The 26032-nt window shown below is 34.9% G+C and overlaps 2 protein-coding genes across 4 annotated transcripts; both read left to right on the forward strand.

Annotated features, from left to right (window-relative positions):
• The first annotated feature begins 3395 nt into the window (after nt 1-3395).
• On the forward strand, nt 3396-7504 carry LOC132610723 (uncharacterized). 3 transcript variants are annotated; one of them, XR_009571276.1, is made up of 9 exons: nt 3546-3680; nt 3953-4069; nt 5063-5124; nt 5235-5471; nt 5537-5754; nt 6317-6449; nt 6667-6763; nt 6873-6910; nt 7043-7144. XR_009571276.1 is itself a non-coding variant. In XM_060325080.1 (8 exons), exons 2-8 carry the CDS (start codon nt 3958-3960, stop codon nt 7137-7139), a joined length of 897 nt encoding a protein of 298 aa, XP_060181063.1. In that variant the 5' UTR covers nt 3396-3551; nt 3953-3957; the 3' UTR covers nt 7140-7504. The 3 variants fall into 3 exon arrangements, 2 of the variants coding, with proteins under 2 accessions (XP_060181063.1, XP_060181062.1); XM_060325080.1 differs by lacking the exon at nt 6667-6763 and having other exon boundaries at nt 3396-3551; nt 7043-7504; XM_060325079.1 differs by lacking the exon at nt 6667-6763 and having other exon boundaries at nt 7043-7504.
• Nucleotides 7505-11056: 3552 nt separating this feature from the next.
• Nucleotides 11057-17726, forward strand: LOC132609310 (RNA-binding protein BRN1). Its single transcript, XM_060323224.1, has 9 exons — nt 11057-11427; nt 11528-11610; nt 13828-13879; nt 14068-14193; nt 14288-14367; nt 15591-15758; nt 16071-16416; nt 17074-17217; nt 17302-17726. The coding sequence occupies exons 1-9, from the start codon at nt 11262-11264 to the stop codon at nt 17427-17429; spliced, it is 1293 nt and encodes a 430-aa protein (XP_060179207.1). The 5' UTR covers nt 11057-11261; the 3' UTR covers nt 17430-17726.
• The last annotated feature ends 8306 nt before the right edge of the window (nt 17727-26032 follow it).

Below are 26032 nucleotides of genomic sequence, written 5' to 3' on the forward strand. Positions count from 1 at the left end.
ACCTGTGACTTACTTTAAGCTTCAGGGTATGCAACTGAGCTGAAATGTGTATGCATTGGAGTTCTTTTCTTTTACTATAGGAAGCACCCCAACTCATGTAAATATCTGTCTTCTGGTTGTCACAATATGAACAAACATCCAAGTTTTTCACCTGAACATATGTCGTAGGAGTGCGTTTGTTTCTCTATTTTTCCTATGTTTCAATAACACTTTGTTATTTGAGTTACAAACTATGGAAAGGCATCCAAAGTGGTTTATATCGATTGTGGTTATTCCATTCATCACCTTACGGTATTGTGCCAACTTTTAGATCATTTTAGGATACATGTACCGGAGGGTGTTTGGAACAAAATTGGTATCTGAGACATTTAAAGGAATTTATTGAAGTTTTGAGTTACTTTGCTAATTGTATGGGTAAAAAAATGCACCTGACGCGTGGACCAACATGTAGTTGACACGTGTCAACTTATACAAATGACGTATGGAACTCAGATAGTAATGACGAGCACGACATTTACGGCGAGGCAGCTGATACCATAGATTGGGTCAACGAAAAGAACATCAACGAAAACAACGTACAAGACCTTCTTTAATACGCATTAAATGGAGTTAATGCAGTAACGACAAAACGGTTACAAACGGCCAGAATCAAGGAATTAAATGACAATCGTCAATTCAGCATTTAATGATTGTCGTTATAGATACACAACGGAAAGAGCACCAGATACCTATAAATAGGACTTTCCTTTTTGTATGAAGGCATCGAATTCTGACTGAAAAATAGACTTCTACTGATTATTGTTTTTACTTATTCTGACCATCATTATTCTCTGATCTTTAAGTTCTTGCTCGTTCTTGGAAAGGAGGAAATTCACTATTATTGTTCATCACAATTGGCATAAGTTTACTTCTTCTTTTTGTGTACCTTCTTTTTATAGATAGTTAATAACTTGCTTGTTTTAACTCTTACATTTGTGTCAAATTACTACCAATTGTGGTTAACCTCAACACAAATTCAACTATTTGGGTAAAACACAAATTTCGACTCAAAACACTTATCGATCGGTATCTAGACATGACGAGTCAACACACTAATTTTACCCCATAATATTAGCTCTCTTTTTCTTCAAAATGCTATAACTTCTTTTGTACTTACGTGCAATTATTGGGTTGTAATTGGTTGTCGTAATAGGTTGACAACCAATGTAAAAACACTATCTCTCTACGACTCTACAATATATAATTCTTCTGAATATTGAAATGTGTTGGGTGTCTGCACTTGAATAGAGCATGTTAGAGCATGTTAGTTACAGTGGATTCATATAACAGACTTTGGTTAATCGACGAGCGATAACGTTAAATGATTTTGCTGGCATTTTCATGCATAATTATTGAGCCATCAACTGTGAAACTACTCACATTGTTTGCCTGAGATCAATGCATATCTTTCTTCTTACGCAAATAAGAACAGTATATGGTGAAGGATCTCGGCAAAGGGGAATCAAATTAATCTCTCTCTCTTCTATCAATTTGTTACCATTTTCATGTATAGTTATTGAGCGGGAGAATAACTATTGTTCAAGGTTTGGGGGCAAAATGATTTCACCCATTTCAACTTGGTTAACCCAGAATTTTTTACGATGAAACCCCTATTAGTCAAGCTGAAAAAATAAGCATTAAAAGTGTATACCGAGCCATCACATATATTGTGATTCAAATTTAATTCAGTTTCGTCATTGGACGGCGCCCTAGTATTTCAAAGTACATTATCAACAGGCCATTCTTTTCTTTGAACAGTAGGCCAAAAGATTTGACCACGTGATTAATAGCCTTTATAATGCTATTCATTGTATGAACCTCTATATTAAAACGAGATTTTATCTTTGTTCATCTTTTATGCAGCAATTGTTGAAATAACAGAAGCGGTCGTAAAATAACTCGTCAGTGTCTTGAAATGCAGCATTAAAATGCACTTAATAGATTATAGAAACCGATTTTTTCAATCTCATATATTCAATTGACAACATGAAATATATATATATATATATATATATATATATATATATATATATATATTAAGTGCATTTTAATGCTGCATATGTATATGTACGTATTAAACTTGCACAAGTTCTTTTATGAGACACCCTAGTGCTTTTGATCTTGTATGGTAAGTGGCATCATGAATGTCATGTAATAATTGAACCATCATCTTTTTGTTTATCACGTTCAATAGGACCAATAAAAATGTAACTAAAAGAATATTTATTACTATGTTGCACTTACTCAAGTAGCCCTTAAAAGAAAAGTCAGGAAAAAAAAAATGTTTCACCAAAACCATTCTGTAAGAAGTGAGGAAAAGTTAAATAGTGCAATGGTTAAAATAAATTTATCCTCCTCCTTGTTATGCTTTTGTTATTTTGTTTATATGTATATTTCTTTCCAATATTAAAGCATTAAGCTATCAAGCATTCAAATCAATAACAGAGGTGCAAGCAGATTTCAGTTAGTTTATCCAAAGCTAGTATGATTTTACGAGGGAGACGAAAACTAGAACTAGCAATTGCAAATCAAAATATACTACTATTGATTTAGTTCAGCAAACATGTGGTTACGGTAAAAATTTATTCGCATTCGTTATTTACGTCAAACAACATTCCTACATGACATATCAACTCGATCATGCACTCGCCATTTATTTTCATTGTTCAAATCTTTGACAACGCGAAAAAAATCATTGTTCAACTCTTTGACAACAATCAAACAAGTTAATCTTACTAAATAAATATAAAAGTGAAAATAAATATCATTTAACACGATTAAGAAATTGTGTACGAAAGACACACATCCAACATTCATTGATTTGATATAAAAACCCAAGGTGTATTTGATATGATGAGGGAATTTCTTGAAAAATAAATTACTTTTTATTTATTTTTAAATATTTGGTAAATAAATAGAAAATATTATTTCAAAAGTATTTACATACAATTTAGGCAAACACCATCAGGTGGAGGTGAAGGGGGACGAGGGGATGGGTTGGGAGATGCAGGGAGGGTGCATGGGTTGGGTGCGGGGATGCAAGATGGGGGTGGGGGGTGAAGGCAACGAGGGAATGAGTTTGGAGGTAGAATTCATAGAATGTCATTTATATAACTTATTTTCCCTTTTTTTTGCCTGGAAAATCGTTTTTCTGAAATTTATAGTACTGGAAAAAATATTTTAACCAACTAAACAAAAAAAAAATGAAAATATTTTCGATAAGTTTTACCATACTTTAGTTTATCTGTTTCTTTTTGTCCAAATCATACTTTAGTTTATCAGGCATTCCCTAAATTATATTATGAGGCTGAAAAATAAAAAAAATGTAGAGAACATTTCTATTTGAGAGAATCTTTTCTCTTTTTAAACCATATTTTTTAGAGAATCTATTTCTCAGCATATTTGCTAAATAAGGTCTAAACAGGCAGCCCTTAGGACACCAGACACCTACCAAGCAAGAGAGAATACTTTCTTGGAAAGCGCACCATTTCCAGATTCAGTTATAATCTCAAGTAAGCGCTCTTTTACCTTTCAATTCAATTCAATCATTTTAAAAAGGAAAAAAAACAGAAACCCATTTTCGGAAAAATCAAGAATGACCGGTGACTCAAGGCCAGCAACCGGAAAAACTCTCTCTTCAGGTTCTTGATTGAACCCCATTTCTATATATGTTGCCTTATCCATCAAAATTTGATTTTTACGTGTCACACTTTTCATTTTAGTCTGTCACAAAAAGATTGTCACATTTCTATAATAATTTAAACAAATATTAAGTTTTCTTTCTTAAACTCCGTGTTCAGTCATGCTGCATAAATTGGGACGGAGGGAGTAATTTATTCTACCTTGTTATGTGGAAAGTTATGTTATTTTAATGTACTTATTATTTCATTTGTTTTGCTCTAACCTTGTACAGGATCCATGGAGGTGAGGGAGAGACGAAAATGGGGTGTTTCAGCATCTGATGTTGTGTCGCATTTTGGTACAAGTGGAATGTCTGTTGCTGCTGCAACTGGAATCACTCATCCTTTAGGTTCTTTCTTTACTTAATTGTATCTCTTTTTATGCTTGTCTATTGATTCTACCTCACACTCCTCTATTGAATTTGAAAAGTTTGTTGCTTTAAGCTTAAGAAGTAAAGGGCTAGCCTAAAGGAGAAAACTTTGGATGAAAGTTTGGCTTAGCACTTCTATTGATGGTGAAAAAATTGTCAACTTTAGATGAATATTTTGCTTAACACTTCTATTGATGGTGAAAAAAATGAGAATTAGCTACCACTTTGTTTTTGCTTTGCCAATTTAGTTGAAGATGATTAGAAATTAATCCTTTATTGCAATCAGACAAGACTAGATAATGTCAGTTTTTTTTTTTTTTTTGGTAAATATGGATAAATTCTCATCTGTTGATGTGACTTCTGAGTTGCAAAGTATATCGCCACCTAGAAGGGGGTGTTCAAAAGAGATTTTGGGGTATTAAGTTGTCTGTCCTGCATTTTACTCCGGTGGTTTATCATTACTGTAGTTACCTTTAAAGAAGAAAAAAAGAATTGCCAATCACCATTTAGTTTTCTCCTATAACTATTTAAAGTTAATGAGTTCTATATATTCACTCGTACTGCTTTGAACTGCTTGTTCTTGTGCCGAGGGTCTACTAGAAACAGCCTTTCTACCTCCCAAGGTAGGGGTATATACTCTACCCTCCCCCGACCCCACTTTGTGGGATTTCACTGGATATGTTGTTGTTATTGAGTTTTGTATGATCACTAAACTACTCAAGAGCACGAAAGGGGACTAAGCATTCAGTTGTTCAGAACTAACTACATGAATGTCCTACAGTATCTTATTATTGTTGTTCATGTACTGGAGCCTTTATATAATTCTAACGGGAAGATCAAAAACTGCCCAAGGATATGGAGGGAATGGGTGCATAACCTAATTCCCCCTCCCTCCACCTAATTGTTGTTGTCTTGCAGAGAAAGGCGGACTTTTACTAAATAAATATGCATGATTCGGCTTTTTGCGTGCAGATGTTCTGAAAGTTAGACTGCAGATGCAACTTGTTGGCCAGAGAGGTCCATTGGTCGGAATGGTATGAGAAGAAGCTCTTGCTTTTTCGCATTATATCCTTTTCTATTGCTTAGGAAGATATTTAGGGCAAACTTGCAGCTTATGTTATTTGTCATATTGCATTGGTGTTAGGGGAGGCTTTCTCTTCAAGTAGTTGAAAGCGAAGGACTGAGGTCCTTGTATCTGGGACTGGTGCCTGCATTGACAAGGTCAGTTCTTTATGGTGGTCTCCGTTTAGGCTTATATGAACCATCAAAATATCTATGTGAATTGGCTTTTGAGTCCACCAATATCTTGGTGAAGATTGCATCTGGAGCATTCTCAGGGGCCGTTGCCACAGCACTGACCAATCCCGCGGAAGTTTTGAAGGTACTCTCTTCTGAAGGCTTTATGGATTTCACTGAACGGTCCTCATTTGTTATGCTGGTTTCCAGGTACGGCTGCAAATGAACACGAGATCAAGCGTAGGTCCAATCCATGAAATGAGGAGAATTGCTTCAGAAGAGGGAGTAAGAGCTCTTTGGAAGGGGGTTGGGCCTGCTATGGCTAGAGCTGCCACTTTGACTGCATCTCAGTTAGCCACATATGATGAATCCAAGCAGGCACTTATAAAATATACTCCCCTGGAGGAAGGATTTCATCTTCATCTCATGTAGGCACGCTTCCCACCACTGTAAATATATTCCAGTGTGCTCGCTATTTCAGAGAATAGGAGACTGTATGATTGAGTTGAAATAATTCACCTTCTTTTCTAGATGTAAGGCTACCGAGTATTTTGACTAAAAAGTGGTTATAAGTTAGAATCTGAAAGTATAAATAGCAGCATCCAGGAGTCCGCCTGCATTTAGTTTTTCCTTAATTTCCACACATTTGGGAAGTAACTGATTCTTAAAAACTATCTAAAGGATTATACTAGCATGCATCCTTAGATAATTACACTACGAACACTGCTAATCTTTTCCCAGCTTTGAAGTGTTGTTGGAATGCATCAAAACTAAAAGCTGACTATGTTTTGATAGCCCTTTTATTACCCAAAAAGCTTTTAGTCTCTTCCTACGTGTATAGCATAGTTTGTGGAGATTATTTCCTATTCCACCTGTCTGAGCTGGTGCTACAAGAATGTTTTCATCGTTTTGTTTTAAGAGAATAAATACTTCTACTTTTCAACATTTGCACACCAGAATATGCTAATTCTTCTTTCTCATACTTTGAAGCTCAAGTACCATAGCAGGGACCGTTAGCACGCTTATGACAGCGCCAATGGACATGGTTAAAACCCGTCTTATGTTGCAGAGAGAATCAAGAGTTGCAGGAATGTATAGAAATGGATTGCACTGTGCATATCAGGTTGTTTACTTTGCAACCTTTGTTTTTGCCCTTTCCTATGGTTATCTATCTACAATTGTGTTCAGCAAGTTATTCCATTGTTTAGACTTTAACAGATCGTACCTGTTAACGTAGTCAAGCTTTTTTTTACTAGGTGTTTAGTTTCGCATTCAGGGTAAAATTAAATTCGACTCTCATTCATCATTTTTGTCAAAAGACTTACAAAAACTTAATATAGAGGGAAGAAATGAACAGTAAGGTGCCTCAGCGGGAATGAGCTACTGCAAAGCCATCACTAGGGCTTCTGCTTATGCAAATATGGGATATATAGAGCAGTAAGTGTTAGGAAATACATTTGGGAAAAATTGGGAAATGCTTGTGATTATACTCCTATAAAACTCGGGTCCTCTTATACTTATGTTCCATGAAATCTTATGATTCCAGGTACTTCTCAGTGAAGGTCCTTCTGGTCTTTATAAAGGGTAAGTCGACATGCTTGACTCAGCTGTTAGTTATTTAGTTCCTGCAGTCTTGTCGTAGGGTGACAGTATGACTTTACGATGTTACTGGTTAATTCATTAATTATTTGTTTCTTGAATTTGGAAAAATTTCAGAGGCCTCGCAATATTTGCAAGATTGGCTCCACAAACCATGATTACATTTGTACTGTGTGAGAAGCTTCGGGGGCTGGCTGGACTAAAAGCCATTTGATCTTTGGCCTTTCTTGTTTACATTACCATCTATTTGCAGATACTACTTTCCTCCAAAACCAGATCCAACACGGAAAAAAAAAAAAAAACTGTTTTTGGATATGTACAACCTTTATTTATTTTGGTTGCTATAGGCTGTAGATTCCTAAACACTTGTGACTGATATACCATCCATTCTTTTGAGGTGGAAGGAATAAAACGTTTTCCCTTCCACTTCTCGATGTCCTCATGCCTCATGGTCTGGGGTCATGTTGTATCAAAATTTTTACTTATAAATGTAACAATAAATTTATCAATGAATTTATTCTTGCCTCTATTTTGTAACAAATCCTGGATCCGTAGATGGATGATGGTGATGTTTCTTAAGCTGTTTTCTACTCTTACCTTGTTATTTCAAGAGAAGACTAAAACATAAAAAAGGAGCAAAGAGTGCAATATAAGCTGTTTATGTTTTCCATGAAGGGATCATGTACACTTCTGGTTTACTTGATTGAAAAGAGTTGTTGAGAATATTTAAGCATAGTCCTATGAGATTTGAGGAAATAGAGTGGACTGTGGAGCATTATTGGGAGGGGACAGGATGAAGTGGTGACATGATATATATGTCCTTATCTTTCATCAGGCTTATCTACAATTCTAGTCTTTGCATTTTCTTGAACGGTTATTTGTAACCTTCTTAATTTACCAAGCAGTCAATTTAGTCGTTTTTAGTAAGTTTAGCAATGTCAAATGTGAGCTTTGTTAAGTATAATCGCTTTCTAATTCAAGTGAGTCAGATTGTAGTAGATTAACGACTCAGATTGTAGTAGATTAACGACTCACGTAGTAGATTAACGACTCAGATTGTAGTAGATTAACGACTCACGTAGAAATAATTTGATAAGATGAATTCTTTAAACATCTAGAGCAAACTGGATCTCAATAGAGCGGAATAAAAAATAAAAACAAAAATTCATATAACCTATCTTTATAATGACAAAAGGCCAACATGATGGACATGAACAAAAAGTGGAGAGTTGGTTAAGTGATTAAGGTTAAGGTGTTGAGACAAAAAAGTCTATTTCGAATCATAAATAACATCAACTTGACTTCCAAGCACATGTTTCACGATCTTGGGGTACTATTAAGTCGGCTAATGTATATCGCGATTAAACAAACAAGTACGTAGGACTTTAGGATATTGATTATAATGATTGATGCTAATTGTCACTATATGTTGATTCCAAATGAGACTCGTAACACTAACATGCTTTGCTTGCCCCAAATTGTAATAAAATGTGGTACTTAGAGGCTTGCTACCCCTCATAATACACAATATCAGATAACTCTGTCTCCGAAGACTTAGAAAAATGGGAAAAAATCACAGTGTTTAATTGAACTTGAGATCTCATAATTCTCAACCCACGTTATTGACCACTAACCACATCCTGGGATACGCAATTTCGGGATTATTTATACCTGAATTGTGGTATTATTTTTGTACCACACTCAATACGGGATAACAATCCCCCAATAACCAACAAAATGATACATTTGCTCTTTGCTCTGCTCCAAAGTTCTTATCTCAAAGTCTTTTAAGAAAGCTAACGTTAAAAATGAAAATAAAATGTTAAATAGTTTTATCTAATAAAAAATCAAACAAATATTATTTTTAGTCCAATGACCCAAATATTTATCAATAAAAATATTATTTAATTCTCGTATTTGACCCTACATTCTAATCCAAGAAGAATTTGTTCACAAACTTAACAACCACTACAGGTCAATTCCTCTTTTTGATTTCCAATCAGGTTTTCGGAATTATTTTGGATCCCGACTTATTTGGATTCGTATTGGGAAGACCAACTTTAAAGGTGAATTACTCTTCACTAAAGACGCTCAGTTCTAAGGTAAGACATCTGATTAAGAATAACGAACACTTATCACTTCACCATAATCCTTGCATGGTCTAACCGGTCAATTCTACTCTCACACACGTGGTGTAAAAGTAACTGATGTTAATCAAACTATATGTCGTAAAAACAGAAAACGTTAAACAAAAGTTTAGTTTCGAGCCCACAGAAAATTGTGTTTCCATAAGGAATTTAATCCCCTCACAATTGTCTAAGATTTGGATTAATTCCTCCCAAGATAGAACAAAACTTACTGGCAATCGAAATTGCAGAACTTCAGTAAACTCAACAAGCGGCAGAAATCACACGACACTTACTTTTTTCTTTTGAAAACAATGCACAGAAGAGGGGATAAATAAGAGGAATTTCCGGATAGTATTTTCGTAAATTGTAGTGTGTGAAGTGAGGTGAGCCCTCTGGAAAATTTATAGTCATCTAACAGGTGCGAAGGTACCCGTTCGGGAAGAAGGTAACTGTTCATTTGGTCACGGCTATTTAAATTCGTAAATGACCGTTGAAAAAAAAAATTGCGAATATTAATTTAAAGAATTAAATTTTGTGCGAATTAATATCAGAAAAAGGGAATTAAATAATTAAAATGGAAATAAATTTGGTCCGAAGTCGAGCCGAGCGACGATGGCGCGAGGGGAGTCTCTTTTCTCAACTCTTTATGAGCTAGAAGATATCCTTCTATATATAAACATACAAAATGTGGCTTTCCACCACCAATGTGGGAGAAACCTCACTTGAAAAAAATATTTTTCAAATTTCATTTCGCTCTAATTTTGTTTCTCTCTGTTTCCCAATTCACACTTCATCTTTAAAATTCATCACTTAGTGTCTTTAAAGCACAACAACTAATATAATTGTCCTACCAAAAACAAATTGAGAAGGGCTTGTTCTCGGTTACTTGACATTCAAGGGTAAACAGGGTAAATGCAAAATAGTGAAAGTACCCATCTCATTGGATTATCCGTCTCTGGAAAAAGAAAAAAAAAAAAAAAACAGAACAACTGGAAACGTGGGACCAGACAGCAGACATTTTTACAAACAAAGGGTAACTAACTACGTAAATGAGAGTGCAAGCTGTTTCAGATCTTCATTACAACTAGTATTTCTTAATTACTGTCTTTCTGTCGAATTTATAACAAACAATCATCAAGGACGTCTCATCTGTCAAATGATGAGCCATGCCAAGTAGCAGCAAATACTACAGTGCCATTCTTGTAATAAACTAGTGAAACCAACGGTACTAAGGACCTCAAAAATAAAAATTTCAAAAATTTGTGAAGATCCCATTTTGCCCATCTCAAGTTTTCCTGATTAACCCCCGCCAAGAAGCGAAAAAATTGAAGAAGTTCGGTGGTAATATTGTATAATAAGTAGAGAAACCAAGGGTATTAAAGAACTTCAGAATATGAATTTAAAAACGAAAAAGGGTCGAAACGAATTTTAAATTATGCGAAATTGAACAAAAATGTCATTTGTCAATAGTTTTGTCCAAAAAAATCCCTATTATTACTTCTTCGGTTTCAAAATAAGCGTCATGTTAGCTCATTTCACGTCCATTAAAAAACAATTAATATAATGTATAAATTACTATATTACCCCTATTTATTAGATGTTTATTGAGAATTGAGCACTATTAAGAAGCAATTTTTTAATATAAGGCCATAATTGAAAACAATTACTATTTGTCGCCTTGAATTCCTAGAGAACAATTATTTTAGGACAAGCTTTTTTCTGAAAGTGACATTTATTTGAGGAAATTATTTACAAGGGGTCTTTATAAAAACAAATAAAGATATATGACTCTCTATATTCATGAGCAATTTTGAAATAACACAGAAACGATCTGTTATATTTTGTAGACGGTTGTTTAATCAATTCACCGATTTTATTTTGGTACGAAAGGAGTAAGTAACTTATCAATTGGGCCAACTTTGAGTTGAGTGGCAATACTGTAATAAACTGGAGAAAGCAAGGGTATTAAAAGAAGCGTTGAAGAATAAGAATTTAAAAATGGTGAAGATCCAAAATTGCCATCTAAAAATCCCCTGATTTGCCAAAATCAACGGAAGACCCTGCCCAGAAGAAGAAGAAGAAAAAAAATAGTCAAGAAAAATTGAAAAGAGTAGTTTCCCAGTGAGAGAAAGAGAGATCGACACGCACGCACAGTTATCGAAGACTTTTTAGAGAGAGAGAAAGAGAGACAGTGCGTGTTTGCAGTAATGGCGGAGTTGCAGAAGGATAGCGAAGAGGCTGAAAGAGTGAAGTTATTCGTAGGTCAAGTACCCAAACACATGACTGAACCACAACTACTCGACTTCTTTAAAGACTTTGCTATCGTTGACGAAGTCAACCTCATCAAAGACAAAACTACTCGTGCTTCTCGAGGTTAATTCTAAGATCGCACAATGTGCTCGTTAGATTTGTGTTTTGCATTATTCAAAACCCTAATTTGCTTCTGTTTTTTTTTTTTTTTTTTTTTTTTCAGGATGTTGTTTTGTGATCTGTCCATCTAGAGAAGAAGCGGATAAGGCTGTTAATGCATGTCACAACAAGATGACGCTTCCCGGTGTTAGTTTTTTGTACATACATTACTGTTTTACTTAATTAATTCAACTAGATTTGCATTACTTGTGTTGCTTTAATTCTATTTCCTAATCATTTGAGTTACGTACATTACGTTTTTTACTTTAATTACTTGACTTGCATTACTTGTGTTAGTTTTCTACTTTGTTTCCTAATTATTGAGTACGTACATTGCGTCTTTATTTAATTAATTGAAGTACATTTGCATTACTTGTGTTGGTTTTCTTCTATTTTGACTTTAATTAATTGAAGTAGATTTGCATTATTGTGTAATCTATGTGCTGTTATGTACTGGTAACGTTCAATTTTACTTTGTCACTCTTCTCGAGAGTGAGTTTGACTAATCTTTTAGGAGCTAAATTAAATTAGATTAATTCTATATTTTAAAACTAAAATTTAGATGTTCAAAAACTATACGGAAAATACTATAAGTTGCAAATCTTTTCATATTAACGTGATGAAAAAATACATCTGAAAGTGTTGGTCAAAATCCATGTAGTTTGACTCTCGAAAAGCAAAACGTGACAAGTAAAAGTGAATGGAGGGAGTAATTCATTAACTTAGAGAATTAATTACCTTACTTAATTATTTAAAGAAGATTTGTGCTACTTGTGATGGCTATAGAATCTCTGCATTGTTCATGTGATAAACTAAATTTCATAATTAATGACCTTCCTTAGTAATTACAACTTACAAGTAACAGAATTCTTATTTAATTAGTTAAAGAAGATTTGTGCTACTGGTAATGCCGTGGAATCTCTGCATCATTCATTTAATAAACTAAAATTGATAATTTATGACCTACCGTAGTAATTAAAGAAGATTTCTGTTACTTGTAATGATGTAGAATCACGGTTGTTAACTATTTTAGTTTTACATACCGAGATTTTCTAGCCTGCTGGTTTTGGGCTTGTTTAAGTCTTTTGTATAGATAGATATAGGGAGACGAAATTTTATTGTATCTGACCTGTAAGTGTTGATTTGACAGTTTGAGGAATCGGTTGACTCAATTTTCTCCGTTTCTCCATTCAACTTTCAACATGTAGAATGTAGGACCATCTGTTTTGTAATGGCAATACAGTGGCAAGTGACTAGACAAGGAAAAGTTGTAATCAGGGAAGTAAAATACTCCATTGAGAAACTGTGCCATGATTGGAGGTTCTATAACAAAAAGGATCTTTCAGGGAACTGTTGTAAATTGCTTTAACTATACTGAATGAATGCGAACTCCTGAATTCTAGTAGGAAAGCAGATTGCTTTTTTGAGGCTTGGGCTTTCCCAGTTGGGGGTGGGCATTCTCAAGACTTGAATTCCGGGTTCAAGCTTCACTTCGTTTGATATTTCCAAATAGTGGAAACTAGAAAGGAAGATGAGTGATCAGTCTTAACTGAGTAAAGTAACTTATTCAGTATGTTTATACAACAAAATCCGTATGAGGGAAAGCTTCTTTACAGTCTAGTTATAAATAGAGCGCCTGGGAATCAAACTGGCGACTTACTGAGAGTATGTACAGTGGTAGCTGTTAGAACTATTAGCAAATCATATCAGGAGAGAACTAAGAAGCGTATGGAGAAAGTTGAATGGGAAAAAAGATGAAGTATTTGGACATTACTTACCCTGCCACCAGCTGGGGTGTTGGATGGTAGGTGCAGCCCTTGTCCAAGTTAAATGAAAGATAAAGGCTGGATATATTTGTCCAATATGGGTCTTATTTTTTCATGTTGGTTGAATGGAATAGCAGTGAAATTATCCCAAAAGATATAAAGAAGACTGAAGTAGCAGTGATTACACGACTACCATAGAGTTACTGATCAAAAGCATCCAAGAGAAGTAGAGATAGTAGAGGTGTTTGGCATCATAGAGTGGACAAGAACTAGATTTCTTCTAATGTCCACTGAATCCTTGTGGTTCCTACACTAACCTGTCTATTAAACTGTATACATGCCTCAAGTACATTTATCTCCAAACTAAGCATTTGAACTCTTGCATATTGTAGTGAAGTGATCAAGTTTCACTGTTTCAGTGCTGATCAAAGCAAAGCATTTCATGCATCTGAGTCATCACTTGGTTTCGGCTGGGAGTAGATATCTGTACCCATTAAGCTTATTGAGTTTATATGTGCCTGCAGTTCTTTAATATCAGCATCACATGGTTTCTTGTTTTTCTGTTAGTAAGTCGTGCTGGTTTCTGTTTCCAATTCAGGCTTCCAGTCCGCTGCAAGTGAAGTATGCTGATGGCGAATTGGAAAGACTAGGTGTTCTTTGATTTTAATTCTCTTGTTATCATATTTGTTCACACTTGTTTTCATATTTTTCCCTCCGCTTTTTATCTAAAGATCTAGTTACCATTTCATCCTTATTGTTTTTGTGATGCTATATAGAATAACTAACTTTTTCTCTCTTGTTTTCTTTTTCTTTTCTTTGTTCTTTACCTGAAATCCAGAGCACAAGCTTTTTGTTGGGATGCTTCCAAAGAATGTTTCTGACGCTGAAGTATCTGCGTTGTTCTCCCAATATGGAGTCATTAAAGATTTGCAGATTCTCAGAGGTTCTCAGCAAACTAGTAAAGGTATACCTGGTATTATCTCTCTTAAGTACAATGGTTTTGTGATAGAGAAAATGAGAAATTAATTCATCTCCAAAAATTATCTTCTTTCTTGAAGGATGTGCTTTTTTGAAGTATGAGAAAAAAGAACAAGCAGTTGCAGCAATAGAGGCCCTCAATGGAAAGCATAAGATGGAGGTTTGTTTCATCTGTATGTTTTTTGACTGCTGATATGAGGCTCTTGAAATTGATTTTTAAGTTTGCATAGTGGCCAGAGTGCTTTTAATGTGAGTGTTCCTTAAGCAGTTGTTTTAGTGATAGTCCTGCCTCTGGTGCTGTAGAATTTGTTAGACATTCAGGATGGGGATAACCTTTTCCTATACATTTATCCGCTGTCTTTGCAGTAGTTGTGTAAGTACTCCGTGCAGGAATAGCTTCTGTCATTGTGAAAGCACCAAATATTTTGGCTTTAGATTTGGGGTCATTAGTCAGTCAACATGTAGTCTGTTATGTGAATGGCTTATATTACCTGTTGTTGCAGGGCCAACAGAATGGCCTATATGCTGACATTTGCTGTTCAGAGGAATTCAAAGACATTATCCGGTGATTTTTTTTTCTAGGTCATTTCAACATGGCATTCATGCGTGGGGTTGTTATGCCTTGTGGATTTTGACTGAATTAATGAGATGCTTGATAACAACTGTTTATTCAATTTTATCTCATACTTGGTGAATGATATCAATTCATTTTTCTCGTTGAAACAGTTATTTACTGTAAAAGAAAACTCAAATATCCATGTTATGAGATATTAAGGCTTTATTCCTTCAGTTTAGGGGAATTTGTAATTCACAGTTTGTCAAAAGGTGGCGTTCATCATATGAAGTTAATACTCTAAATATTTTGGTGAAAAATTTAATTCCCCAATTTATGTGAATTTCTAACTTATGACATGCATATTTTCTAATGATTGTAGTGTTCAACCATTTAGTAATGTTATGCATCATCATGATACCAGAGTAAACAACCCAACATTTTTGGTGTTGAGGCGTATTATTGTTGTATGATACCAGAGTAAGGCTGGTCACTGTTATACCATTTGATTCACATATGCACTCTTGTCTGGACTCTGTTCCTGGAATTTGAATATTTCACTAGAAGTTTATTAAGTTGAGCGAGTGATGACCTGGATCCATCATCATTTCTGCTGCAATCTGCCAATAATCTTACTATGAGAATATTTTGTCTTGAAAAGGGGTGCCAAAGCTATTTAAGTAGATTTGCTATCTTCTCATTATGAGGATTTCTGCATCTTTACTTGCCCCCTTTATCAAGTATATAAATGTGATTTCAAGTTCCACTTATTCATGACTTCCATCTTCTGGAAATATTGCTATCAAATTAGTCACACACTTTTTGTCCAGGGTGCTACTGTCCCTTTGGTAGTCAAATGGGCAGATACTGAAAAGGAAAGGCAAGCCCGGAGGGCTCAGAAATCTCTATCTCAAGCTTCTGACTCTAGACAGCATCCTTCTTTGTTTGGAGCCCTACCAATGGGTTACATGCCACCATACAATGGCTACGGTTATCAGGTTGGTTGACTTGCATTGTGTAGTAAAAAAATTATTAAGCTTGTTGCCTTCTATTTTGCTCTGAATACTCCATTTGTACTTTTGTAGTACCTTCCTTGGTACTAGCTTTAATAAAATATCAATATCTTATAATAAAAAAAAAGTATGTTGTGGATTGGCATGCTTCTGTCCTCAGTTCCATCATTTATTACAATTCTCAATGTGAATTAGCATGACCTTTACCTTGATTCCATCATTTATTTCCTTTCTTTCCCATTTTTGTTTCGTTAATCAATTTGAAGGCCAGTGCAAGTTAATATGCTCGCTTTGCAGACTCCTGGGGCATATGGGCTCATGCAGTATCGCCTACCATCAATGCAGAATCAGCCCGGATTTCAGAATATAGTTCCACCAATAAACCAAGCAAGTTCTCTACGTGGAGGTGCACCAGATCTTTCACCTGGAATTAGCCCAAGAAATTATGCCATGTCACCTGGAAGTTATGTTGGATCCGCTTACCCTGCTGTTCCAGGGATTCAGTATCCAATGCCATATACTGGAGGCGTTATGAACACCAGACCACCAAGTGGTTCTTCCGGTTCGATCCCCCCTAGTACTGTAAACAGTCATTCTGCAGCATCTTCAAGTGTCGGTTCAAGTACAGGGGGCCAGGTTGAAGGTTGTTGATCCTTTATTTTGTGACCTTTTATCTCTAGATGTTCTATAGCTAATCAGGTCCAGTTCCTAACCTAGGGCCTGTTAGGGCATTGTGCTGAAAGAGGCTGCTTGGCTCTTTTTTGGTTAACTATTTTCTGGAAGTTGTTTCAAATCATTGATAATTAGCAGACTGCTGGTTGGCGATTTAGTACATTTATTGCAAGGAAAGAACCTAATAGAAAGATGTAGAAAAAGACAGTAGAATCCACTATTTGTGGTTTTACTTAATTTATAAAGGATTCCATAAATGCATGTGATCTCTAATCAATGACATCTAATTCATGCGGAGTTTCACAGCAAGTATTGAAGAGGCTATAGAGCTATTCCTGAAGTGTTATAGCAAGTATAGTCTTACAGCATGTTGATATAAACTTTCATTTGACAAATTTTAAACTTAGCCAACCTTATGAGGGGAGCAGCATATGGAGATTCTGGACTATATAGACAGGAACTTAAATTAAGCATCGGACAAGTTTTGTAATAATTGTCATTTGTATCACTTTATGCGATTGAGTGGTGGAGATGTCACTTAAATTATTGTACTTTGCAGTGGTAGTTGAACATGTAGAAATGAAACTGTACCTATGGTCTTATCAAAAAGTAATTTTGCTGTTTACAGGTCCACCTGGTGCTAATCTATTTATTTACCATATTCCTCAAGAATTTGGTGATCAAGAGCTTGCAGATGAATTTCAGCCTTTTGGTAGGGTCTTGAGTGCGAAGGTGTTTGTTGACAAAGCTACTGGTGTTAGCAAATGTTTTGGTAGGGACCTTGAAATGTGAAGTTACTGTCAATCAAAATTAGTATTCACACTATTTAGCTTATCAGCTGAGCTTCATTCTGCAGGATTTGTAAGTTATGATTCTCCAGCAGCTGCACAAACTGCAATCAGTAGGATGAATGGTCGCCAATTAGGTAGTAAGAAGTTGAAGGTTCAGCTTAAAAGGGACAACAAACAGAATAAACATTATTGATATCAAAGGTGAGGTACCGAAGGAAATCGTCACACGCAAGCTACTCGGGAGCTACTATATTGGCAGCTATTGCCGAGCACATCTGAAAGTTGAGCAGCAACATGTCAACTCAATGCTAATTGTAGTTCCCTTATGGGTTAAACTCCCAGAAACTTGTAATTCTTGATTAATTCTTCTGCCACTGTAATTTGTAATTTGTGTAACATGGAGTAACGTTTAGACATTGATTATTTTATTGATTCTTCTCAATTGACTTGATTGCCATTAAGTGAATGAATCTCCTCTTTTTGTCGTTTCTGTTTTTATGGTCAAAAGTAACTTTGTGCTCCGCTCATCTTTGTTTTGTTTCTACTGGAGGAAAAGAGAATGATATGTTCCCAGGACCTGAACAGTCTTGCTTCTTAAATACTTCTTTATTTCCTACCTTCTCTGGCTCAGGTTTGTTCATTTCTAATAGCCTCTGCGTTGATGTTGTGAAGTAAAACAAAGTTGAAGTGTATCTTTAGAATACTACATCTATGGGAAACCTTTTCTGTTTCCATCCTGAAAGCCAGGTGCTTTGTGATCAAATAATTGCTATGGTTATTTGATTGCAATCTTGTTGTTTAATTGAATTGAGCTTTTCGTTCTTATCCTTTTCCCTTGTTTGTTCATTTCAGGAAGTTGCTATGTTACTTTCATGGTGCTTTCCGGCTTGCATGAAGGAAAGTATTTACTTTGCCTGTCTCGTTGCTCTGATGGAGACTTTCTTCCATGCAGACTAATGGGAAAACGTACCTGGTTTTTGGCTTGACACTTTCTGTACAGAAGGTAAATTCTATTCCTCAGCATGCTTACTGGTTGTTAATCGGACCTTTTACTCCCATTGGTGCAATTATGAAGAATGCTGGCCACAGGGTTTAATTCCTTAGATGGGCCAGAGAAGAAAAGAACTTAAGAGGGTTCTTTAAGTTTTTTCATGAAACTTGAGGTTGTCGATTCACATTATATTCTTCAGCTTCAATGGATGTGATAATCTTCTCACCTAATACTTATTTGCCTGTTTTACTGAGGGGGTGGAGGTCTCCCTCCTGATGGTTATGAGTTGTCTTTAGAAAATATCTTCCAGAAATTTGTATGTAATGTTTTGTGCTGTTAATGTAATATTTAACAGAACCTGCAATACATGATTATCTTAATTGATGGATTGACCTCAGCTGTGGAGACTCCATGAGGTGCACGCAGCTATGATGCTGCGTTCTACTAAAATAAAACTACGGTTACTGTATCGGGCGGTCGAGTAGTCTGCTCTTTGTTTATCAAATACAAGATATACTCAATCTTGTCCTGACCAAGTCTTGGGCTATTTGCTGTATGTTTTGCTGCAACTAAATGCTAAGATGCCTCAGGTTCAAATCTTTGCAGAGAGACAAAAACGCTTAAGTGATTTCTTCCCATTTGTCCTAGCCTTGGTAGAAACGAGTTACCTGGTACCTGTACCTGTTGCTTGTGGGAAGTGACAGGTATCCCGTGAAATTAGTCCAGGTGTGCACAAGCTGGCCGAACACCACGGTTATCAAAAAAAAAAAATGCTAAGATGACTGAACAGGTATTATTTATTATATTTCAGAGAGGGTATGGTTAGGAAAGAAAAAGATTAGACACAGTAGCAATAAATGCAAGAATATTTACTTTCATAATCTCATCAGTTTTTTACTTTGCAATAACTCTGGATTTGATTCCATAGAGATGATAAATCCTTGGCCTTTAAATTCAATGAATATAAGCATTCAAGTACTGTAATGTGCTTCTCTGGTAACCATGTGTGCAGGGGAATAATGGGCGATTTGATAGCATTCCGTAACTATTCCAAAAATGGGAAGTTCGACACAATTGGGATTTGTTTTTTGGGAAATTGGAAGCGGTGACTAATTCATGATCTAGCATGTACAGAAGGAAAACTATATTCTCGATTCACGAGAATTTCTGTAAAAGCCTTTCATTTGCTTCTCTTCGATGGGTTTCGGTTTGAAAATTTGTTATGAACAATTGAACATGTCAGTTTCTTGCTTCCTTTACTGATGCTGAATGTTATGTAATCCTCTTTACAGCCTCGGTCTCTTGGTTTAATTTGCAAACCCATTTTCCGGCTCTTTAATATGCAGCATGTATTCTGTTGTCATCATGTGTTCGAATTTGGTATATTCTGGGTACTTCTGTGAATTGTTTATATGTAATGTTCAATTTTTGTTGCTCCAAACAGGTAAGATTTAGAACGGGAGGCTCGGTAAAGGTCGTATGACGTGGAATGTGTGGTAGGTGTACCCCACAAGTATGAATCCTCGTACCAAGTCTGGTATTTAAGTGGACAAGCGTAGGCAGCAGACCAATCATCCATTGAGTTCCGAAGATAAACCAAGCGAATTTCTCAGTTATTAGAAAACAAGGAATAATGGTTATGCACCCGGACTGAGCCGGGCAGAGGCGAATCCAGGATTTCAATAGGATGGGTTCATCATTAGCTATGGGATTGTTTGCTTTTTTTGCTTTTGGTTCGTTGCAGCTTAGCGCCTATGGGTTTTTTTAATTTCTTTTGCCTTTTGGGACTTAGGTAATTAGAAACAAAGGGGGGAAAAAAATCATTAGATGTAACATAAAAGAGAAACACGTTTTTTTACTTTTGGGTAATTAGAATTATAGAAGAAAAAAGTTTTAAAATAATACAAAAAGGAAGTTTATAAGGCTGCTTTAGAAAATAAAAGCATAAAATGTGCAAGAGCTCGGGTTCGATCTTGAAACCTTTAGACATTACTTCAGTGCTTTTTAATCCTTTCAAAATGACAGCAACATACCCTTTTTGCGATGTCTATGAAAAAGTGACGTATATTTTTTGGTAATGGGTATACTCGAGAGAAAAGGTTTGGAATTCGACCTCCCCTTATACGCTCTAAAAAGGGGTCATGGAAGTAAATATAACTCCTAACCGGTGCTCCAATTGACTTGATTTGATTATGTGTTCCTTCAGTTAATATTAGATATATTTTTAAAATTATATACATAATATATAAAGTTTAATCGAGTGACCATGTGTTCACGTGATCTAAATTTTGTATGTAAATTCGCCTCTGGAGCTGGGCCACGTAAAAAAAAAAAATGGTCATGCACATAATACTCTTGGGAAGCATCAAATGACTATATATGGCCATGGTGGATCCCGAAGGTACAGTATATCAACTCCATAGAGCTTGGTGATTACTGAATTTTGTGCTATCTAGTTCCATTGATTTGTTATGAGTTTTGACGATTGTCATTTGTTTGTATGCTTCATTCAAGGTTTATTGTTTGCATCGACTAGAGGATATACTAACAACGGAAGAACTCTTGTCTAATAGGAGTAGATGATTTTCAATTAAAAGTTGTAGTAGTTTTTTTAAAGTGGTAATTCCAAAGTCTAATTGCTTTAATAGTTTGTGGATGTACTTTCTTATGCTGGTTGCTTTAAAACATCAAAGTTTAGCTTGTTTAGATATGTTGTCTTTTAGTAACTCACCTTTTGTAGTAAGTTGTTAAGAAACTAACACCAATAAAAGGGTGTAATTTACTCCTGTTACAAGCTGCCGTCTAATATGTCTGCACTTATCAGCTCCTTTGCAGACCCATTTTGGTTAATTTAGAGTTTTACTAAAATTGTCAATTATGAAGCGTAGTAGATATTTAATATTTTAAAATATAAATATGTAATTCGTGTCAAAATAATAGGTTTGGCTGCTTTAACTTGGTCTGGGCCTGCTTTTATGTACATCGGTCCACGCTGTTGAGTCACGGAATCATATTGGGCAAATGATGTGTCTTCGTTTGTTATTATCCACGTAATTAGCCTTCTAGAAGAAAGATTAGGAGAATGATTAATTTAATTAATAAAAGCTAAGGGTTTTAGTGGTATGAAGTGTCCCTCACGAATTGAGTCGACGAGGATAAACCTGTTGGTAATGGAGTTCCACGTTTTAATCATAACTATTTGGATAAGGCCAGGATTGGCCTACTTTTATTGTGGGCTCATTTCAGGTGGCCCAGAGTTTGGTCTCGAAAGGCCTTTTCAAATCTCCAGTTGCCACAATTTCCTGACGGCAAATCCAATTTCCAAAAGGAAAAGTCAAAATGTATCGGGCAATTTGCAGAATTGCCCTTTTTTTGGGGTGGTATTTAAATTTTGCCCCTCATATTTGTGGTTTTTAAATTTTACCCTTCGGCTAAAACTCATAGGTTCCAGGTTCGAACCCCCGTTCAGTCAAAAATTTTAAAAAAAATTGCAAAGCAGAGTTTAAATTTCGCTATGCCCCCTCCGGCAGACTTTTAGTCATGTTTAACTAAAAGTCTGCCGGAGGGGGCAGACTTTTAGTCTTGAAGCATATATACGTATTCTCCGGCAGACTTTTAGTCTTGAAGCATATATACGTATTTTTTTTTTAACTTTTCAAGGTAAACTTTTAGTAATGCCTTAACTAAAAGTGTGCCCCATAAAACATAACTAAAAGTATGCCCCATAAGGCGTAAGTTTTCCTTAAGGCATAACTAAAAGTTTGCCTTATAAGGCAAAGTTTAAATTTTGCTATGCCCCCTCCGGCAGACTTTTAGTTGTGTTTAACTAGAAGTCTGCCGGAGGGGGCAGACTTTTAGTTGTGTTTAACTAAAAGTTTGCCCCCTCCGGCAGACTTTGTCTTGAAGCATATATATATATATATATATATTTTACTTTTCAAGGTAAACTTTTAGTTATGCCTTAACTAAAAAGTGTGCCCCAAAGACATAACTAAAAGTATGTCCATAAGGCGAAACTTTTCCTTAAGGCCTAACTTAAACTTTACCTTATAAGGCAAACTCTATGCCTTAAGAAAAGTTCTTGCCTTATGGGGCATAATTTTGTTATGTCTTAACTAAAATTCTGCCCCATAAGGCATAACTAAATTATGTCTTAGGAAAAATTCTGCCTTATGGGGCAGACTTTTAGTTATGCCGAATCCGGCATAACTTTAGCTTTTCCTTAAAGATTGTATGCTGGATCCGGCATACACTCCCCCAGTCCTGCCTGGCGAAATTATTTTTTTATTTTATGCCTGAGCGGGGGTTCGAACCCAGAACTTCATGTATTCGCCACCTTTCCAAGCAAAGGGCAAAACTTAAAGACCACAAATATGAGGGGCAAAATTTAAAGACCACAAATTTGAAGGGCAAAATTTAAAGAAAAATGAAATGTATCAATTGGTAATAAAGCCTATGACGTGGTGGAAAGCTAACATTAGCATAATAAGTATAAAACCAATCTTTATTAGGTGAATTTGAAGTTCAGCATTTTGAGATGGTCGGCTAACTATGCTTTGAGTTTAAATTTTTTCACTGACTAGTTCAAAACAAGGTTATTAATCTTGGGATACTAATCAAGATAGATAATCCCACCTTTTATAAGGACAGATAATCCTATGATTTTTGTATAAATTTTATTTTTAGTTCTAGCATCTCACAAACAAACATTGGACAAATTTAATCCAAAGTATCTCTGTTAACAGTGGCAGATTTAAATCAGGCAACCCTCCCATACATTTGCGTGGATCCTATATTTATATTGAAAAATTCAATAAATATATAAAAAATACAACTTGGGAACTCATTAACAAAGAGCGTTGCTGGTGTAGTGGCTTAGAGGAACCCTTTAAGCTTAACTCCTCTTGGTCAACTCAAGGGTTTGAATTCCCCGTTTTCTCTCTTTTTATTTTTTTAATTTGAGATGGGTGAGAACTCACAAACTTCAAATTATGGATCCGCCTTTATCACTCTGTAACCAAGCGGCCCTTAGGATAGTAAACAATAAGTTGCAAAAGATCCTTTTAACTTTAATTAGAGTTTTTGGATTCGAATTTTCAGAATGGACGAACTTAATTGTCCCTTTAATAAACTTTAAGGAGTGCAAATATTGATTAGTCGGGCTAACAGGTACTGGATGGCTATAAACGAAAAGAAGTGTAAATTGCAGAGAGGTGCTTATTAATTACTTGGAAACTGCACTAAAATTAAGATAAATATAACAGTCAAATTCAGGGGGATTCTGTAGAAAAAGGACAGTTAGAATGCTATTTACCAAGTCTTAGTAAATCCACATCAATTAGCAGAAAATTCTTACATTCTCATCTACTGATGGGATAGTTAGTCTAAAAGGAGAAAACTCTTGACTAGTGATATTGTCAATTGGAAGTAAATAAACTTATTACCACTTGACTATTGATCTTTCGTTTTCTTTCTTTTTTACCGTTGCTTAGAAGTTAGAGCGGCAGATATGGCTTTAGCATAGAATGCGGCATTCAATTTACTAATAGTCGTCAGTTTAGACAAAGGGAATAAAAGGTTGAAATTGTTAGGTAAAGTGAATTAGAGCCTGTTTGGATTGGCTTATTTTAGATGCTTTTAAGCCAAATTAAAGTTTTAAGCACTTTTGTAATGTTAGGGTAAGATAAAAAAAAAAAATTTAAGCACTTATTTTTTAAACCAAAATAACAAAAATAAGTCATAAGTCATAAGTTAGGATTCCTAACTTACGACTTATAAGTCATAAATCATAAGCTCATCCAAACAATATTGGATTGGCTTATTTTAGATGTTTTTAAGCCAAAATAACTTTTAAGCACTTTTATAGTATTAGGGTAAGATAAAAAATAAAAATAAAAATTAAGCACTTATTTTTAAGTCAAAATAACAAAAATAAATCAAAAGCCATAAGTTAGGATTCCTAACTTATGACTTATGAGTCATAACTCATAAGTTATAAGCCCATCGAGTAGTTTCTTGATCCTGTGTAGGTATTTCTGGGTTCAAAGGTACAAGAAGAGGAACATCGTTTGCTGCTCAAACCGCAGCAGCAAACACTATCCTTACTGTAGTGCATACAGGCTATTATTATTCTCTCTCTCTTTTCTCATTTTTCTTAAAATCCTTTTCATATATTGCAAATTGATTGACATTATTATTTTTACTATTATTATTATAATTTAATATTATGTGCAACGTGCAGCAGGAAAACTCAACAGCTTCGGGATATTGTCTCTAGTTTTGGTGGGTGAATGGTGGCTAATGAGGGAATGGGATGGCTGTTCTTTGTAGAAAGATGAGGACGAGAGGTACTTTCTCTAGCACATAGGAAAAAAAAAAAAAAAAAAAAAGAGAACAAATCTAATCTATAAACACCGAAAGTGTAAAAAACATTATATTATTGAATCACTTTACTTGTTATAACAGGAAACTTAACTTATTTTTAAGATTATAATTTTATTTTTATGAATTGTTACTTATAGATATTTTTTTTAAAGTTTGATAGTTAAAATAAAATATACAATCGAGATATATAAGTTGCCGTTACGCAGGATAAAGTTGAATATTTCAGAATTCATTTAGGAATTTATATTATGTTTGGTTGACGGTATCTGCTCAATTCGGGATATCCTTCTTCATGGAGTATTTTAATTATTATGTACTTCTGATGCCTTTTCTTTTTATTTTCTCTCTCATTTTTTTTATTTCAGGGAGTACTAATTTGAAGAGCTCAGAAATGATGGATGGTAACTCAACCATTTTTTGTACTAAATTCATTAAATTATTTTTTGTAACGTATTCACTCAATTTTATATTTTGAGTATTACGAAATTACTAAACTGAATTTTGTAACAAAAAATCATTCAACTTTACCTAAATATCACAGAAAATAACTAGTAGGATGCAAATGCCACATTTCTATGAAGTTTTGGCAAAGTTGAGTGGCTTGTTACAAATCAAAAAGTAGTAGCGTTCATAATACTTAAGTAACATTTAACGACATTTTCCTTAACAAAAGTAATAAAATGCCTTGGTGTATCCTCCTTGTCCATAATTTCAATTATTCTTTAAAGTTAAGTTGAGTGGTTAAAATTACTCCAAATGATAAGACATGAAACCAATGTAAGTCGAGCATATTTGTCCCCAAGGAAGAACAATATTTGAGCAAAAATAAAGATAAATTTGATAGTAATAGAATTTTTTTCTTTTTCTATATTGATGAACACTTCTCTGGACTTATGATTAGGAAAGTCTTAATTATGTTAACTATCAAGTACGGAGTAGCAATAAAGTGTCTACTGAAGAATAAGATAATTGGTCTTTCACAACGCTTTTAGGTTATTAAAATCAACTAATTAAGGAGAAGTCAATTAAAGTTCATTTTCAACAGATAACTAAGTCCTCCTAAGTGTTCTGAATTTATTTACTTCATGTGTTGAACAAGGACTATATATGCATAATCAATTCATACCATGTCAATGTGACCTACATAAATCTGAATTAAAATTGATAGTTGTGTGTTTGGTCACTACTACAAAAATAGGAATCAACGACAGATAAATTTTGTAACTAAACAATAAAATCCGTTGCTAATCTTATTTTTCCACCGATTAACGATGGATTATCAAAATATTCGATTAGCTACGAGAAATTTAACAACGAAGTTAATAGCTAATTTTCAGTTTTTTTTTTTTTTTGGGTAGTTGGTGTTGAAAGTTAATCAAATTCTCAATCTAATCACCAAACGAAAACTAATTCAAATGTAA

The sequence above is a fragment of the Lycium barbarum genome, chromosome 9, assembly GCF_019175385.1.
Source record: "Lycium barbarum isolate Lr01 chromosome 9, ASM1917538v2, whole genome shotgun sequence".
NCBI classification, from domain to species: Eukaryota; Viridiplantae; Streptophyta; class Magnoliopsida; order Solanales; family Solanaceae; genus Lycium; species Lycium barbarum.

Coding starts and splice junctions, on each gene's coding strand:
- LOC132610723 (XM_060325079.1), top strand. CDS start 3,635: ATGACCGGTGACTCAAGGCCAGCAACCGGAAAAACTCTCTCTTCAG. Junction 3,681..3,952: donor CGGAAAAACTCTCTCTTCAG/GTTCTTGATTGA, acceptor AACCTTGTACAG/GATCCATGGAGGTGAGGGAG. Junction 6,450..6,872: donor GATTGCACTGTGCATATCAG/GTTGTTTACTTT, acceptor TTATGATTCCAG/GTACTTCTCAGTGAAGGTCC.
- LOC132609310 (XM_060323224.1), top strand. CDS start 11,262: ATGGCGGAGTTGCAGAAGGATAGCGAAGAGGCTGAAAGAGTGAAGTTA. Junction 13,880..14,067: donor TGGCGAATTGGAAAGACTAG/GTGTTCTTTGAT, acceptor CCTGAAATCCAG/AGCACAAGCTTTTTGTTGGG. Junction 15,759..16,070: donor ACAATGGCTACGGTTATCAG/GTTGGTTGACTT, acceptor CTCGCTTTGCAG/ACTCCTGGGGCATATGGGCT.